The sequence below is a fragment of the Myotis daubentonii genome, chromosome 1, assembly GCF_963259705.1.
Source record: "Myotis daubentonii chromosome 1, mMyoDau2.1, whole genome shotgun sequence".
Taxonomy (NCBI): Eukaryota; Metazoa; Chordata; class Mammalia; order Chiroptera; family Vespertilionidae; genus Myotis; species Myotis daubentonii.
In genome coordinates, this window is record NC_081840.1 from 209,730,307 (window position 1) to 209,746,850 (window position 16,544).

Genomic DNA, 16,544 nt, shown 5'->3' on the forward strand with positions numbered 1-16,544 from the left:
TCCTGCACATCCCCTACTGGGGATATGCCCGCAACCCAGGTACATGCCCTTGACCGGAATCGAACCTGGGACCTTTCAGTCCGCAGGCCGACGCTCTATCCACTGAGCCAAACCGGTTTCGGCATGGCTAGAACTTCTGGTACAATGTTGACCAACTGGTGAAAGTGAGCATTTTTCTGATTGTAGAGGAGAAGCTTTCAATCTTTTACCATTTAGTATATTGCTGGGTGTTGGTTTTTCATGAATGCCTTTTTAAAAAATTGATTTGAGAGAGAGAGAGGAAGAGGGAGAAACACTGATGTGAGAGAGAAATGTCAATTGGTTGGTTAGCTCATGTACACACCCAGACCAGGGATTGAACCTGCAACTTGGGTATATAACCTGACCAGGGAATGGAACCTGTGACTTCTGGTGTACAGAGTATGTACAGGACCATGCTCCAACCAACTGAGCCACACCGGCCAGGACTCATTAATGCCTTTTAACAGGTTGAGCAAATTCATTCTCTTTCTAGTTTGCTGAGTTTTTACCATGAAAGTGTGTTAAATTTTGTCAAATGCATTTTCTTATCTAGTGAGATGATGCCATTTTCCTCTTTATTTTTAATTTTTATTTATTTTATTTTTTTCTTTACTGTTTAAGGTATTACATATGTGTCCTTATCCTCCCATTGCCCCCCCCCCCCACTCATGCCCTCACCCCCCTGGTGTCTGTGCCCATTTTGTTAGGCTTATGTGCATGCATACAAGTCCTTTGGTTGATCTCTCCCTCTTACCCCCACACCTTCCACTACCTTCCCTCTGAGGTTTGATGGTCTGATTGATGGTTCTCTGTCTCTGAATCTGTTTTTGTTCATCAGTTTATGTTGTTCATTATATTCCACAAATTAATAGAATGAAGGAAGCAACAGCTAAAAAAACTAGGACAGTAATATGAAAATAAAGCTTTGTTATTAAAAAACTGTTTTAAATAAAAAAACAAACCTGTTTTTTTTAAATAACAAAGAGCTTTATTTTCATATTACTGTCCTTGTTGCTCCCTTCATTCTATTAATGTGGTATATCACACTGATTGATTTTTGTATGTTGAACCATCCCTGTATTCCTGAAATAAATTTTAGTTTGTCATGGTGTATAACCTGTCTTTGTCTGGTTTGGAAACAAGGTAATGCTGGTTTTATAGAATGAATTAGGAAGTGCTAACTCCTCTTCTTTTTTTTGGAAGAATTTAAGAAGAATTGGTGTCAATTCTTTAGATGTTTGATAGAATTCACCAGTGAACCCATCTGGCTCTGTACTTTCTTTGTTGGGAGATTTTTGATTATTGATCCAAACTCTTTCATTGTTATAGGTCTGCTTAGATTTTTTTTATGTCTTGACTCAGTTTTGGTAATTTGTTCATTTCTAGGAATTTGCCTATTTCATATAGAGTATCTAATTTGTTGGCAATAAAGCTTATTTTTTATGAATAAATTTATTTATGGTTCAGTTATCTAAAATACAATGCAATTTATCTAATATTTATAAAACTTGAAATGTCATGCTTTCTGGGATTTACTTTTCTAAAGCAAAATGTATACAAAATTCCATAAGATATTTAAGCAAAATCTCTCCCCAATACTGAGGAACCAACATTTTCTGATAAGAGTGTTACTGGTATAAACTTTATTTCTGAAAAGCATAAGCTTCATTCTTTTGACTAACATGAATGCTTCCCCACATAAAATGAAACCTGTCTTTTTCTACCTGGAAGCAGGAATGATAAGAGTGTGGACCCTGAGCCAGACTGCCTGCACTGAAACCCTGCTCTGCCACTTACTTGCTATATATAATCTGGGGGTTAACCTCTCCAAGTCTGTTTCCTCCTCCGTAAAAGGAATAATAGAAGGTACTTCACAAGGTTGCTGTGAGGATTCAGTGCATTCAAGCATGCAAAAACCAGGTCCCCAGTCCATAATGAGCATCAATAATTATTAGCAAACATTGTTTTTCATATGGTGGTCATTAACTGGGGTTAAAATAAAGAACAACTAGACATCCCAATGGAGAGACTAAGAGTAAAGTCAAGGCAGCAATGTTGGATGATGGATACAAGGAAGAGCCATATTTTCCTCTAGATTTATAAGACCCTAGACTGGAAGAAGGAGTGTTTGGCAAATGTTCTGTCATTAGAAAAGAAATGGTTCTCTTTGTTAGTATCCAGGAGAGCAGGTCCTATTGACTATAAAACTGCATCAGAGAGGCCCTCTAGTGGGACAGAAAATCAAAGGAACTGTCCTAATGAATCCGTAAAAGAAAGGAAGGTCCTCAGAGAGGGAAATCAGTTCCTTTACTTTAGGGAGTCTGGCTCCACTTTGGGCACAGGGAACCAGAGAGTGGATGACAGTGTTCAAAGGGATGATCACAAGTACATGTACACGTGCTTCCTTTCAAATCACAGGTCTAAGCCTCCACAAGAAAGGATAATGTACTGATATGTTTCTGCTTTTGAAAGTTTTGTTTCTTATACCTTTTCCTCTTCCCTCCCCTCCTCTAAATATATAAATATACTCCACAGCTGATTCTCCTTGTCAGGAAAATAATTGAATTCATATTCATAATATAATAAATTTATGAAATGTTAATGTACTTGTCACCATCACTATTATTTTCTAAGCAGTCACAAAGTGAAATAACTACAGGTTTTGTTTGGGGAAACAGAAGTACTCAGTTCCTTGATTTCTAGAAACAATGTGGAAACATTACATGAGCATTTAAATTAGCTAAAAAAAGTTTGTTTTAATTTTTAAAGAAAGCAACTAAAATAAAGGTTACCCTGATATACAATGCAAAAACACATTAACCACAACACTGTATTTTAAAATATGGGTATTTAGATTATACTCATTTATATTAGGATGTAAATTAATGACTTATACCTTAAAGGATTTATCATAAAACGTTACTGCGCAGTGCATTTTTGCAAACAATAAGCAATTCACTGGGAGTATTAACATCCACATATGTAATTAGAGTTTACAAATGTATAAAACTTTGGGTAATAAACATTTTAAACTTATTTTTCAAACATTCAATATCCCATTTCCCCTAGACTGATTACAAAGAAGCACAAAGGGATAAAAACATCTTTTATAAAAGAAAACAAATTCATATAATTAAATACTTGTTAGGTGAAAGAACATTATAGGGTATATAACATTTCTGTTCTCTACATAAATTTGCATATCTTAAGTTTAATGCAGAACACCATGTTTCAATTCCAATCTGAGAATATCATAACATGTACTTCTTGGTGAATCTAAATATAATAGGATGAATATTTAAATATATTCCAACGATCGTATCAAGTTTTTATTTGGTCATTATTACTTTAACTTTTTAATGTTTTTCTTTATTTTAGAAAAAAATCCACAACCAAAGCACATATATTACAGCTATTTCTGGAAAAAAAAAACAAAACAACCCCACTAAACTAAATAGCATACTCTTTAGTATATCATTAAAAGAGTGGTTATGGTTAAACAAGGAAATGAATAAAAAATACAGCAACTCATGTATGATAAAGTTACAAAGAAAAAAGTTACAAGTTTTATCTGGTCTATTTGCACTGTAATAAAAGAAATCCGGATAATGTGTTTCATTATTAAGAAATGAAATTTCCAATTAACACTGGGCTGTGCTTAGGAGCAGTGTGTTTGTTCTTGTATTTTATATGAGGAATATATGTTGGAATATATGTTCATAACCTACCAGCTATACTTTTGATTTACTAAGAAATGAAAGTATATGATTCTGGTTCATCCTCCCTTTTTAAAAATATCTTCACTTTGAGTTCAGGCACTTTGTGCCCAGGAATGTGGCATTGCAAATTTCCTAAAAATGTATCCATTGATAGTAGGGTAAATGTTCCAAATTCATAAAAGAGGATATTTTCATTTAGAAACCAAAACACTAAATTATAATTTTACAGTCACAACGCAAGCCCCAGCTCTTCCTAGGCACAATGGAGCAACCTGAAAAGAAACAAAAAGACATATGTTTTGGGTTTGTAGGTAAAAATGTTGATAATACTAGATTAGTTGGTGAAACACTGAAATAGTCCATACTCCTTGGCAACAGGCTGCTGCCCCAGGCCTACCGCCGGCCGGGTTCCTCCCCCCAAAACCTCCTCCTAATGTGAAACTTTTGCAGACATCCCACATCACTTGGGTACATCACATGATTATGTATTATTCACCTCTCTTTAAAGGTGATTTTTCTTTTATTAATTGAGATATAATTGACATATAACATTATATTAGTTGCAGGTGTACAACATAATGATTCAATACACACACACACATATAGTGAAAAGGTGTTTTTATAACTGAGAAACTGTTCTACATGAAGTACGATGTTTTGGGTAAAATGGTGTACAATATGGGTGTGAGGAAATGCTGATATTGTGAGAAAATGCTGAATACTTAAAAGCAACTTTATGACCAATATGGAGAAAATATCAAGTATTATCTAGAGGGGCCCTGTGGGAGGATTATCTCAGAGAATACACAAAATACACTGCATGCCTGGGCTCTGCTTACTCCGGAAATAAACAGTAACTTCCCAAATAATGATTGCTTTCTCTCTGCATGGCTGAAAAAGGCTAAACCCGTGCCACTGATTTTTAGCAGAGTAAATAAATAAAATAATAAATATCTTTTCAACTCCCTAGTACTGGAAACAAACCTGATGAATGAACTCTATGACAGTGAGATAGAAGTGTGAGTGCTAGGAATATAAACTGTTTATAGATAAGGAACAGCTCTTAAATTTTTCACTTATTGTCCTTTTAAAAAAATGTTTTAATTTTTAATTTATTTTTTGTTTTTAATGATTTGAGAAAGAGAGGAAGGAAAAGGGACAGATAGAAACATCAATGAGAGAGAAACATTGATTGGCTGCCTCCGGCATACCTATCACAGGAGATCAAGCCCACAACTTGGGCATGTACCCTGACCAGGAATCGAACTGGCAACCTCTTGGTGCATGGATTGATGCTCAATCAACAAACCACACCAGCCAGGCTGTCTCTCTCTCTCTCTCTCTTTTTTTTTAAAATATATTTTACTGATTCTTTACAGAGAGGAAGGGAGAGGGATAGAGAGTTAGAAACATCGATGAGAGAGAAACATCGATCAGCTGCCTCCCGCACACTCCCCACTGGGTATGTGCCCGCAACCAAGGCACATGCCCCCGACCGGAATTGAACCCGGGACCCTTGAGTCCGAAGGCCGACGCTTTATCCATTGAGCCAAACCGGCCAGGGCTGTCTTTTTTTAATGTGTCCTAAACACTAGAAAATTACTAGTGGAAACAAAAATGTGGAAAGAACAGTTTTCAAAGAACTACTTTGAAAATAGTAAGAATCCTTGCATTTGACCTAAGAAAAATAAAATGTTAGCATTTGGTAAAGAGTGACTAATATAAAGAACTAATATAAAGTGTTTGTATCAATTAGTGGATTTTAAGAACACAACAGACTTCAATTGCAAGAAAATTCTCAGTTATTCTCCATCTGAATCAGTTGTTTTGATCACTGTTCTATCTCCTTGAACAAATAATCTATTTTAAAACCATATCTACTTACAGTATTCTAGGAGTGACTTCTAAGTCATTAAAATCAAAGCATCTGTTTGTAATTAGCAGTTTTTCTCAAAACAACCAAGACACCAAATCTCTACACTGTGAATAGTACATGTTGTTATGACAACCGGCTAGCAAGTTTAGCTTAGAGAATTTATTAAATACAATGCAGGCACCTCCTGCTTTGGGTCAAGGCTGGTAGTAGGGTGGGTGATGGCTTAAGATTTTGTAACCTCATTTCATTCCCTGTACAAATGTCCTCTTGTCCATTTGTTGGAACACTGAATGAAACATTTATTTTTCAGATACTATGGTTTATAAGCTCACACTTAGGTGCTGTGAAATAGTGATAGAGGTGGCATGCATATAAAATAGCTATGTGGTCATAGATTATTAATTTTGATACAGAATGATTCAGCATAAAGCATAATTATCTGCAATAACAAGCCTCAAATACTGGCCAATAGATTTCCTTATAACTGGCCCAAGGGTTTAAATCAAATATGTTTCAGAGAACGAGATTCTTCTATCCCATTTTGGGTTTCGTGGTTATCATTCACACTTCTTCTGCAAGGTGGAAGGTTGAGGGGAAGTAATCACATAATTTCCAGCGAAATCCTGTAGCTCTAACTCAAGCCTTCACTTCTGCCTTAACCCACCTTATCTTGTCCCCATCTGCTGCCAGGTGAACTTTTTGTTACTGTATCACTCTCTTGGTTAAAAGTCTCCACCAACTTCTCATGCCCAAACTCTTTAGCTTGACCTCCATGGATTTCCATCCTGACCCCAACCTTCCTCTCCAATAAGAACTCCTATTCTTCTCAACCAGCCACACTTCCCGAATAGAGCCTACATGTTTCTGTTTGGTGACATTTCTTTCATGTTTTCTCACACAATTTCCCCTTTCTACTTTCTGAGTTGGATCCATTAAGGTTTAGCTTAAATCCAACTTCTTTCTCACTGACGCCCTCTCAACAACCATTTTCTTTGTTCTCTGGTTTTCTATAACTACTCACTGCCTATGCCACGGGACTCTTCATATCACCACTCTCATGGTGGGCGCTCCTTACACATGCAGACCTTACCTACCTAAGTAGTTAAGGTCTATGACAGTCCGATTCTCCTAAGTTTTGTTTTCTTCACAGTACTTATCATTGCTTCTTGTAAAAAAGCTTTGGCTCAATTAAACATATGAATGTCTTTTATGTACCAGATACTGAATTGGGGCACAAAATTCCTGATTCTGTTCTTGGTGACGGAAAAGAAAGATCTCAAAAGACCATTCCTGGAAGTGTGAGGCTCTCCCAGAAACAGACACATTTGGAACTCTTGCTATAATGTGCCAGGTCAAGTGTCTTACTTGTTAATGTAATTTAGGATTACCATCTTAACTAATTAGGTTATGACCAGCCATTTGATCTGCTCCCAAATGTCAGTGGCTTGAGTATTTAAAAATTATTGGTCATGTATGGGTAAGCGGCTCAGATTTTTCTGACTATCCTCTTTGTTCTCCACAATCTCCCCTCCCTTTCTCTTTCTCATAGCCTGATTGTGGTACTGTCAGCTCTGGCAATGCTAGAACATCTCACCAATTCCCAGCAGGCAAATGGTGGCATACCAACTAACAATAATTTGTCTGAGTAGTACTAACTTATACTTTAAAGTTAAAGGTAATTGTGGATTTTAATTATGTTATAAAATTAATGAGTCTCTCTTTTTTATATTTAATTAAGTGATGACTTTATCATGTTCAGGCTATATATTTTGATACTCTTTTGTCTGGGGATCATAAGCCTCCAAAAAACTGAGAGGGTCTGTTTTACTAAAAGAATTGTTTTAACAAAAACAGAGTAGGTGCACAAGGGTTTCCTTTTCTCCACATCCTCACCAACATGTTATTTGCTGACTTTCTGATAATAGCCATTCTGACTAGCGTAAGGTGGTTCTCACTGTGATTTTGATTTGCATTTCCCTGATGATTAGTGATGTTGAGCATTTTTTCATGTCTGTTGGCCATCTGTATATCTTCTTTGGCGAAGTGTCTTTTCATGTCCTCAGTCCATTTTTCAATGGATTGTTTATTTTTTTGTTATTGAGTTGTATGAGTTTCTTATATATTTTGGATATCAACTCTTTATCAAATACATTATTGTGTACTGTTGGTGAGACTGCAAACTGATGTAGGCCATATGGAAACAGTATGAAGATTCCTCAAAAAACTAAAAATAGATATATCATATGACCCAGCAATTCCACTTTTGGGTAATTGTAAAGAAAAACCGAGAACACTAATTTGAAAAGTTAGATGTAGCCCTATGTTCGTCACAGCATTATTTACAACAACCAAGATATGAAGGCAACCTAAGTGTCTATTGCTAGATGAATGGATAAGGAAGATGTGGGATATATGTACACTTTGGAATATTACACAGCAATAAAAAAGAATGAAATCTTGCCATTTGTGACAATATAGGTGGATTTAGAGCAGCAGTCGCCAACCGGTGGTCCGCGGATCACTGGTGGTCCGTGAGGTCCGAAAGGTTGGCGACCACTGATCTAGAGGATATTATACTGAGTGAAATAAATCAGGCAGAGAAAGCCAGATACTGTATGATTTCACGTATATGTGGAATCTAAAAACAAAACAAACAAACAAACAAAACAAAAACAGACTCATATAAACAGAGAGCAAAAGAATGGCAGGTTACCAGAAGGGATGGGGTGAGGAGATGGATGAAAAAGAAAAGGGAATACAGTCAATAATATTGTGATAAATTTATATGGTGTGACAGATGATTACTAGAATTAGTGGGGTGACCACACTGTAAGGTCAAGTCACTATGCTGAACACCTGAAACTAATAGAACCCATATAAGACTCTATACCAACTATAATTAAATAAAAAAATTAAAAAACAACAGAGTAAGTGGAATAATGAAAAATGAAATGACATACCTGAGTCCACTCATTTGTTTGGGGATCATAAGCCTCCACTGTATTAAGATAAGTTTGTCCATCATACCCTCCAACAGCATATAATTTATCTCCAAGTAAACAGACCCCCACTGCATCTCTGCTGATGCTCATAGATGCCACCGCAGTCCACACATCTGTTTTGGGATCATATCTGAAAGAAAATTTTAGAACTGGAGCTGCCATTGTTCTCACAATATTTCATGTAAAAATAGTTTTGTTCTTTAAGCCTATCTTATGTCTTATTATCTGCTATATAAAATGCATTTGTACATAGTTTAGAGAATGTCAATAGAATATCAATATTTTCCTAAAAACTTTTAACTTACAATATTACAGATTCATTTAGCAGATGCATTCCACTTAAACTTTTCCAAAGAGCTAAGTTCAATACTGAAAACTGCTTTAAGGTTTTTAGATTGCCTACTGAGGAAATCAGTATGTGAAGATCTATATGTGATGACTCACAGCCTCAATCATTGTAGCTGTTCATTTTTGGGCTTTCTTCTTCCTTTCATGAAGTATGTTTACTAGAATTGCCTAAAGCTGTCTATCTAAGAGCAGATACATGCTAAGAATACTTATATTGCCCTAATACCCTTTATCTCAATGAACAACTTTTCACTGGGTGCAGTACAACATTGAGCCTGCGGTAATTTATGGGGCAAAGTATATAAAAACTTCCACATTCCTCTCCTGGATTATAACATGCAATATGGGTAGTCTGAATTAGTCTCTCCCCAATACAGGTGAAATGCAGGCGTAACATTCCTGCTTTCTTATTTGCCTCCTGCACACCTCCTACTGGGGATGTGCCCACAACCAAGGTACATGCCCTTGACTGGATTCGAATCTGGGACCTTTCAGTCCAGAGGTCGACGCTCTATCCACTGAGCCAAACTGATTAGGGCTGATGGTAGGCTCTTTACCTGGTTCCACACTTGAGTTTCATGAGGCCAGTGTGGATGACTTGTTAAAGCTTCTAAGCCTCATGAGTCATTTATTATTTTACAGTATTTTATTTTATATCAAAATATGTTAGAAATACCCCATTCCTTTTCACTTCTTAATTAGCCTCTAGCCCAGTGGTTCCCAACCTTTTTTGGCCATGCCCCACCTAAGCATCTCTAAAATCCTGATGCCCTCCTCCTTCCCCCGCCGTGACATATAATTCTTATTATTCAAAAAGTGAACTCCTATTCACATGGGGGAAGCCTCAAAGGCCATTAACTTGGTCTAAACAAGCTTCCAAAGAACATGGCATCCATGTAAGAGAAAAATAAAAGAACGAAAGGACAGTTGAAGTACAGAGGAAGAAATCATTAAGAAATTGTTAAAAAATAATAATATGGCCCTAACCCAGTGAACCTTTTGAGCTCGGCGTGTCAGCATTTTGAAAAACCCTAACTTAACTCTGGTGCCGTGTCACATATAGAAACTTTTTGATATTTGCAACCATAGTAAAACAAAGACTTATATTTTTGATATTTATTTTATATATTTAAATGCCATTTAACAAAGAAAAATCAACCAAAAAAATGAGTTCGCGTGTCACCTCTGACAAGCGTGTCATAGGTTCGCCATCACTGCCCTAACCGGTTTGGCTCAGTGGACAGAGTATCGGCCTGGGGACTGAAGGGTCCCAGGTTTGATTCCGGTCAAGGGCATGTACCTTGGTTGCAGGCACATCCCCAATAGGGGGTGTGTAGGAGGCAGCTGATTGATGTTTCTCTCTCATTGATGTTTCTAACTCTCTATCCCTCTCCCTTCCTCTCTGTAAAAAAATCAATAAAATATATTAAAAATAATAATATGAAGTGATATGGAAAATAGCAAATAAAGTTTCAAAACATATAACAGAAAACTGAAATGCATAAATATATAATATATATCTATATACTGTATATTAGGCCTCTAGAACCATAAGAAATGTAAAAAATTCACTGTTAATAACTTATCCTTAAATTCACTCCCTTAAAAATCAAATTGCTCCCCTGTGGGGCATGTGCCCCATGTTGGGAACTACTGCTCTAGCCCCTAACTAATTATCTCTGAAAATCACTGCGCTCCCTTTCTTTTTTATTAGTTACAGTGTCTAATACAAAATGGTATACAACAAACATTTTTCCTATGATTCAGTTAATAAATTATATAATCAATTCTAAGGGAAAGTTGAAGCAGGCAGTTATAAGACAAGAGAAGAATCTGAGGAGGCTGTCAGGATACAGACTGAGAGATGGCAGAGCAGGCCACCCAGTATTTACAAAGCTCCTAAGGAAAATTGCATGTGGTGGATGCTCAATAAAGAATTATTAATTTTTCTGAAAGTGTCTGAGGCATAAAGCGTTCTTTTTTCCCTAGTTTTCCTGCATAAGAAATTACCTCTCCACACAGTCTGAGAGTCTGGAGGTCAAGTTGGACGCAGGAGCATCGTGCCCTCCGATAGCATACAGCAACCCATTCCAGGTGGTTACGCCTACTCCCCCTCTCCTTTTAGACATTTGTGCACAGAGTGTCCACTTATTCGTATGAGGATCAAAACATTCTACTGACTTGAGACAAGAACTTCCATCCCGACCACCAACTGCATAAAGTCTGTAAAAAGAACAAACAGAATGATAAGTAAGAAACAGTGCTACACTTTAGTCAAAGAGGTTATTCTTACGGTATTTCTGTTAACTTAAGGTGCCATTGAATATAAGACACACTGTCAATTTAGGTTCCATTAGAAAAATATATGTTACCAATCAAATGACATATGTATATATCTGGATATATCAGATATCACTAAGTATACATATAAAAGAACACCAAACTCACATGAAAGCAATGACAACTGTTTCACAGCTGCCATCTGTTTGACACACCCTTGGCTGTAAGATGCACTGCATTTTTAGAGACGTTAAAATGTGTCTTAGAATATAGAAAATATGGTATATAAATGCTTCCTTGGTCAATTTTAATTCATTTTCAATTAAGATACAGTACTAATTTGAAAGTCTTTTACTCTAAATATTTATCAAATGGTTTAAATATTTGAACATTTTAATATTTTTATTAGGCACAAACTCTTCTTGTACTTATTATTTACTTGTAGTGCTTTATAAATATTTCTTCTATTAGTTTTTTAAAGAAAGAGTAATAAATTCATGCCCTGACCAGGTGGCTCAGTTGGTTGGAGCATCATCCCATGCACCAAAAGGTTGCAGGTTTGATCACTAGTCAGGACATGTATTGGCAATCAACCCATGTTTCTCTCTCACATCTATGTTCCTCTGTCTCTCTCCCCCACCTTTCTTTCTCTCTCAAATCAATAAAAACATATCCTTGGGTGAGGATTAAAAACAAGAGTAATAAATTCAGTTCATTGCTACTATTAAAGGTCAAGTATTTTTAAGTTATAGAGGCCTTAGTTAACATTTAACTATCTTTTTATTTTAAAGAAATAATATTTGAACTATACCAAGTTTCTGCCAATTAAAATTCTAAGTATTTTTTAAAAAATATATTTTATTGAATTTTTTACAGAGAGGAAGGGAAAAGATAGAGAGTTAGAAGCATCCATGAGAGAGAAACATCGATCAGCTGCCTTCTGCACACCCTCCACTGGGGATGTGCCCGCAACCAAGGTACATGCCCTTGACCGGGATCGAACCCGGGATCCTTCAGTCTGCAGGCCGACGCTCTCTTCGCTGAGCCAAACTGGTCAGGGCAAAATTCTAAGTATTTACATTTGGATAATACACATATTTTAAAGACAGATGTTATAATTTTAATTCATAATATAAAGTACACTATGCCACTCAATCTAGTTTTTAAATAAGATGATATTTTAAATAGCAACATAAGGTTGTAGTAATTGTTACAACAAGTTGTAAGCTTAAGCTATATTATAATATGGAAATTTCAATTTATTTGAAACTTTAATCTGTTAAAATTTTTTATCTGTTAAGTACTACTTTTTGTGTGTCACTGTTCTTAATATTAAACTACTAGAAGCCTGGTGCACAAAATTCGTGCACTGGGGGTGGGGTGGGGTTCCCTCAGCCTAGCCTGCCACTCTCACAGTCCGGGAGCCCTCAGTGGATGTCCTACTGATGGCCACAGTCTGGCAGCAGAGGCTCGGAGCAGGCGTCCCGTGTGTGTGTGTGTGTGTGTGTGTGTGTGTGTATGTCCGCTGGGGGCCTGCCCCCAGCCGCATTGGAGGCTCAGAGCAGGCGCTGTGTGTGTGTGTGTGTGTGAGTGTGTGTGTCTGCTATGGGCCTGCCCCCAGCCACACCGTGGAGGCTTGGAGCAGGCGCCCCTCTGTGTTGCTCTCTCAGGCTCCTGGCCTCCACTGCATGTTTTTCTCTCCCTTGAGCTGTGGCCAGGGTGGGGTGCTGCCTGCAGGCTGGACATCCCCCAAGGGCTCCCGGATTGCCAGAGGGTGCAGGCCAGGCTGAGGGACTCCCCCCCGCCGGCCAGTGCCTGAATTCCATGCACTGAGCCTCTACTAGCTTAATAAATTTAGTTTATTGTTTTAAAGAGAACTTTAAATATTTTCTTACTTGCCACTTAGTACTGCCACACCTACTGTGCTCCTGGGAGTGGACATAGTGGCAACAAAATTCCACTGGCGTGCCTGAGGGTCCCATCTTTCCACTGTGTTCAGATAGCTCCAGCCATCATGCCCTCCAACTGCATACATGGGACCTTCCAATACAGCCACACCTACAAGACAAGAATGACTTAAAAATTACGTTTTAATTGAAATATAAGTACAATGAATCTTAAACATGCAAATTTAACTAAGCAAAAATTTATGATGTAGACATCTGGTTTACTCACAGCTCTTCTTGGTAGACAGGTGGGTGAGTGGGGGGGGGGGGGGTGGACAGCACTATAGCTCTGGTCTTAAAAGTTTTAGAGTGCCCCTGGCTCAGGGGATAGAGCGTCAGCCTGAGGACCAAAGGGTCCTGGGTTTGATTCCGGTTAAAGGCACGTACTTTGGTTGCAGGCTCTGCCCTGGCCCGGGCCCTGGTCAGGGTGCAGGCAGGAGGCAACCAATTGATGTTTTTCTCTCTGTCTTTCCCTCTCTCTTCCACTCTGCCTAAAACTCAATGGAAAAATATCCTCGGATGAAGATTAAAATAAATAAATAAATAAATAAATAAATAAATAAATAAATAAATAAATGTCTTAAAATATATTAAAAAAAGTTTTAGAGGCAGTATTTTGAGGACCAACAGTGAATTATTGAATGCAAAAATAAAAAGTCTCTATCATTGCCTTCTCTGTGCCACTTTAAATTTTTCTGGGTTTTACTCATTTGTGCTTAATAAATAAAACACAATAATGCTAAAGATGTTTAAATAATCATTTCAATTAGGTTAGATAATACTGTCAACACAAAATACATCAGTCCATCATGCTACACTAAAATATTCATGTTTTACTGGTGTTAGTTGCACATGGACATTTATGTACTTGCTTGTATTCTCTGCTCCTACTCCTCAGGTAAGGGAGAGCACGTGACGAAATGCCTGGTGCCTCTTCTGACTCAGCAGCTGCCACACTGGTCTTCCTCTGCCTGGTACAGAATGTAAACATGCCGTGGAGGCCTAATCCTAACTTAGGAACAAATCTGCAGTGATACTCACCAAGGCCATGCCTGTGTGTGGACATAGGAGGCATCACACTCCAGGTCTTTGTTTTGGGGTTGTAGCATTCTACAGTATTCAACGTCTTCAGTCCATCTCTTCCTCCAACCACATACAGTTTGTCATCTAACACGGCAACACCGAACTGCAGTCTCCTCCCATTCATATTTGCTACCGGAGTCCACATATTGGTACGGAGATCATACTTTTCAATGCTTGTTGCTCCTTAATGGTAATACATAAAATTATGTAAATTAAAATTTCACCATGATGAGTATTTTATGACATTATACAGATAAAAGTATAATTTTATTAGCATTGACAATAATACTTTTATTATATTCCAGTAAGCCCCTGCATGATCTGGCCCCTGCTATTATCTCTGACCCTGTCTGCTAATATTCTCCAGGGCACACACCAGGACATTCATCTCCTACTATTTATTCTCCCGGGCATATATTACGCTCTGGTATTAAAAGATCAAGTAAAAGAAAATTACTTGTCAAAAAAGGCCGAGAAGCATTAGCTAGAAGTGGGAGGAAAAGCAGGGTAGTTTAGTGTCATGAAAGCCAAAGGAAAAAAAGTTTATAGCAGGGAGGACTATGAACAGTATCGAATGCTACTGAGAGGGCCAAGTAAGATGAAAACTAAAAAGTATTACTGGATTGGCTACGTGGAGGTCATTGGTGACTTTAAGGAGAGTCCTTTGATTGAGTGGTTAAGAGGATTGGGAGGCGAGGAAATGGAGACAGTGAGCACAGATAATTCTTCAAAGTTTGGCTATAAAGGGGAGGAGAGAAAGATAGAAATTACGAGATGGGTTGAAGGAGGTTTTGCCTTGCTTTGCTTTTAAAATTGGAAAAACCTGAGTTTGCTGAAAAGGTAATGGGAAGGATCTAGTTATAAGGAGAGAAGCTGAAGATACCGGAGATGATGGGATCCCGAAAGGCAGGAAAGGGTAATATCAGAGCATGGGTAAGGGGCTGGTTTCACAGGGGGAGGGAGAGGACACACATTCCACTGCAACCAGGAGGACAAGAGCGTATGGATCATGTGCTTTGGGAACTGAGTGTGGGAAGTTTAGAAAATAATTATCTGATGGCGTCTACATTTTTGTAAGAATTGGAGGAGTCAAAGAACTCATGTTTTATTTATGAAGTGAGACCAGTGGAGTTAAGGGGGAAAAAACCCCAACCCCTCAGTTACAAAGTTTAGTTAGTATCCACTTTACTCTCCTCTTCTAAGCTTCTAATATAACATGCAATCAGTGCTATTCAGTCAGGGCAAACATTTATCCTAAAGAATTTACTGCAACTAGGTCATCAGAGCACCAATATTATTGATAATCTCCTAAAATTTAGAAATAGTTTTATTATATATGTTATCACATTTTCTCATTATTGTAGTTTTCATTATTTTTTATTCACTCTAAAAAATTTTAGGTTATTTTAAATAAATACCAAGTCTCTTTCCATCTCTATATTTTCACAGGACCATAAAGTAGATTCCCTTGTACATAGTAGCTGCTCAAAAATACTTTTGAATTTGAATAGTCTTTTTTTTTAATTCTCAACTTGAGGATATTTTTAGAGAGAGGGAAAGAAAGAGGGAAATATCAATGTGAGAGAAACACATCGATTGATTGCCTCCTGCATATGCCCCGAACCAGAGCCTGGGCCAGGGAAAGCCTGCAACTGAGGTACATGCCCTTGACCGGAATCAAACCCAGGACCCTTCAGTCCACAGGCCAATGCTCTATTCACTGAGCCAAACTGACTAGGGCTGAAGAGTCTTTCTATGTAATTTTTAGCTATAAGAAGATTTTACTCATACACTCAGATTATTTTATTAACGGTATACTTGACTCATCACTTTAAATTTTATCTTAAAACTATTCCTTCGTTAATGTATTTCCCTGGCTAATGGATTTAAGAAATATTTATTTCATTTTGATTTTAATTTATTTTTATATTTAGTTCATGAATCAGTATCAATTTATCTAATAAAAGAGAAACATGCAAATTGACCACACCTCTGCTATGCCCAAGCCACGCCCATAAGCCAATCAGAGCAACTATATGCAAATTAACCCAACCAAGATGGCGGCCTGCAGCCACGGAGCTGGAGAAAGCAGGAGGCTTGGTTGCCCTGGCGATGGAGGAAGTCAAGCTTCCCGCCTGCCCTGGGCTCCGTGCAAAGCAACAAAGTTTAAATTATAGAAGATAAATAAATCCCAGATACCTGCTTCCAGCCAGCCTCCACTGGGAGCTTGGGTGGCTGGGGGCCATGGCCAGCCTGCAAATAGCCCTCA

At 37.7% G+C, this 16,544-nt stretch overlaps 1 protein-coding gene across 2 annotated transcripts in view; it reads right to left on the reverse strand.

The window, feature by feature from the left end:
- Positions 1–2,757: 2,757 nt before the first annotated feature.
- KLHL5 (kelch like family member 5) overlaps positions 2,758–16,544 on the reverse strand; it is a 73,639-nt gene continuing 59,852 nt past the window's right edge. For both annotated transcript variants that reach the window (XM_059673280.1, XM_059673271.1), the window contains exons 7-11: positions 14,234–14,458; positions 13,142–13,304; positions 10,977–11,189; positions 8,577–8,748; positions 2,758–4,012 (exon numbers count right to left, since the gene is read on the reverse strand). In XM_059673280.1, coding sequence (XP_059529263.1) covers positions 3,956–4,012; positions 8,577–8,748; positions 10,977–11,189; positions 13,142–13,304; positions 14,234–14,458 — 830 coding nt within the window. In that variant the 3' untranslated portion in view covers positions 2,758–3,955. The remainder of the gene's footprint in view (positions 4,013–8,576; positions 8,749–10,976; positions 11,190–13,141; positions 13,305–14,233; positions 14,459–16,544) is intronic.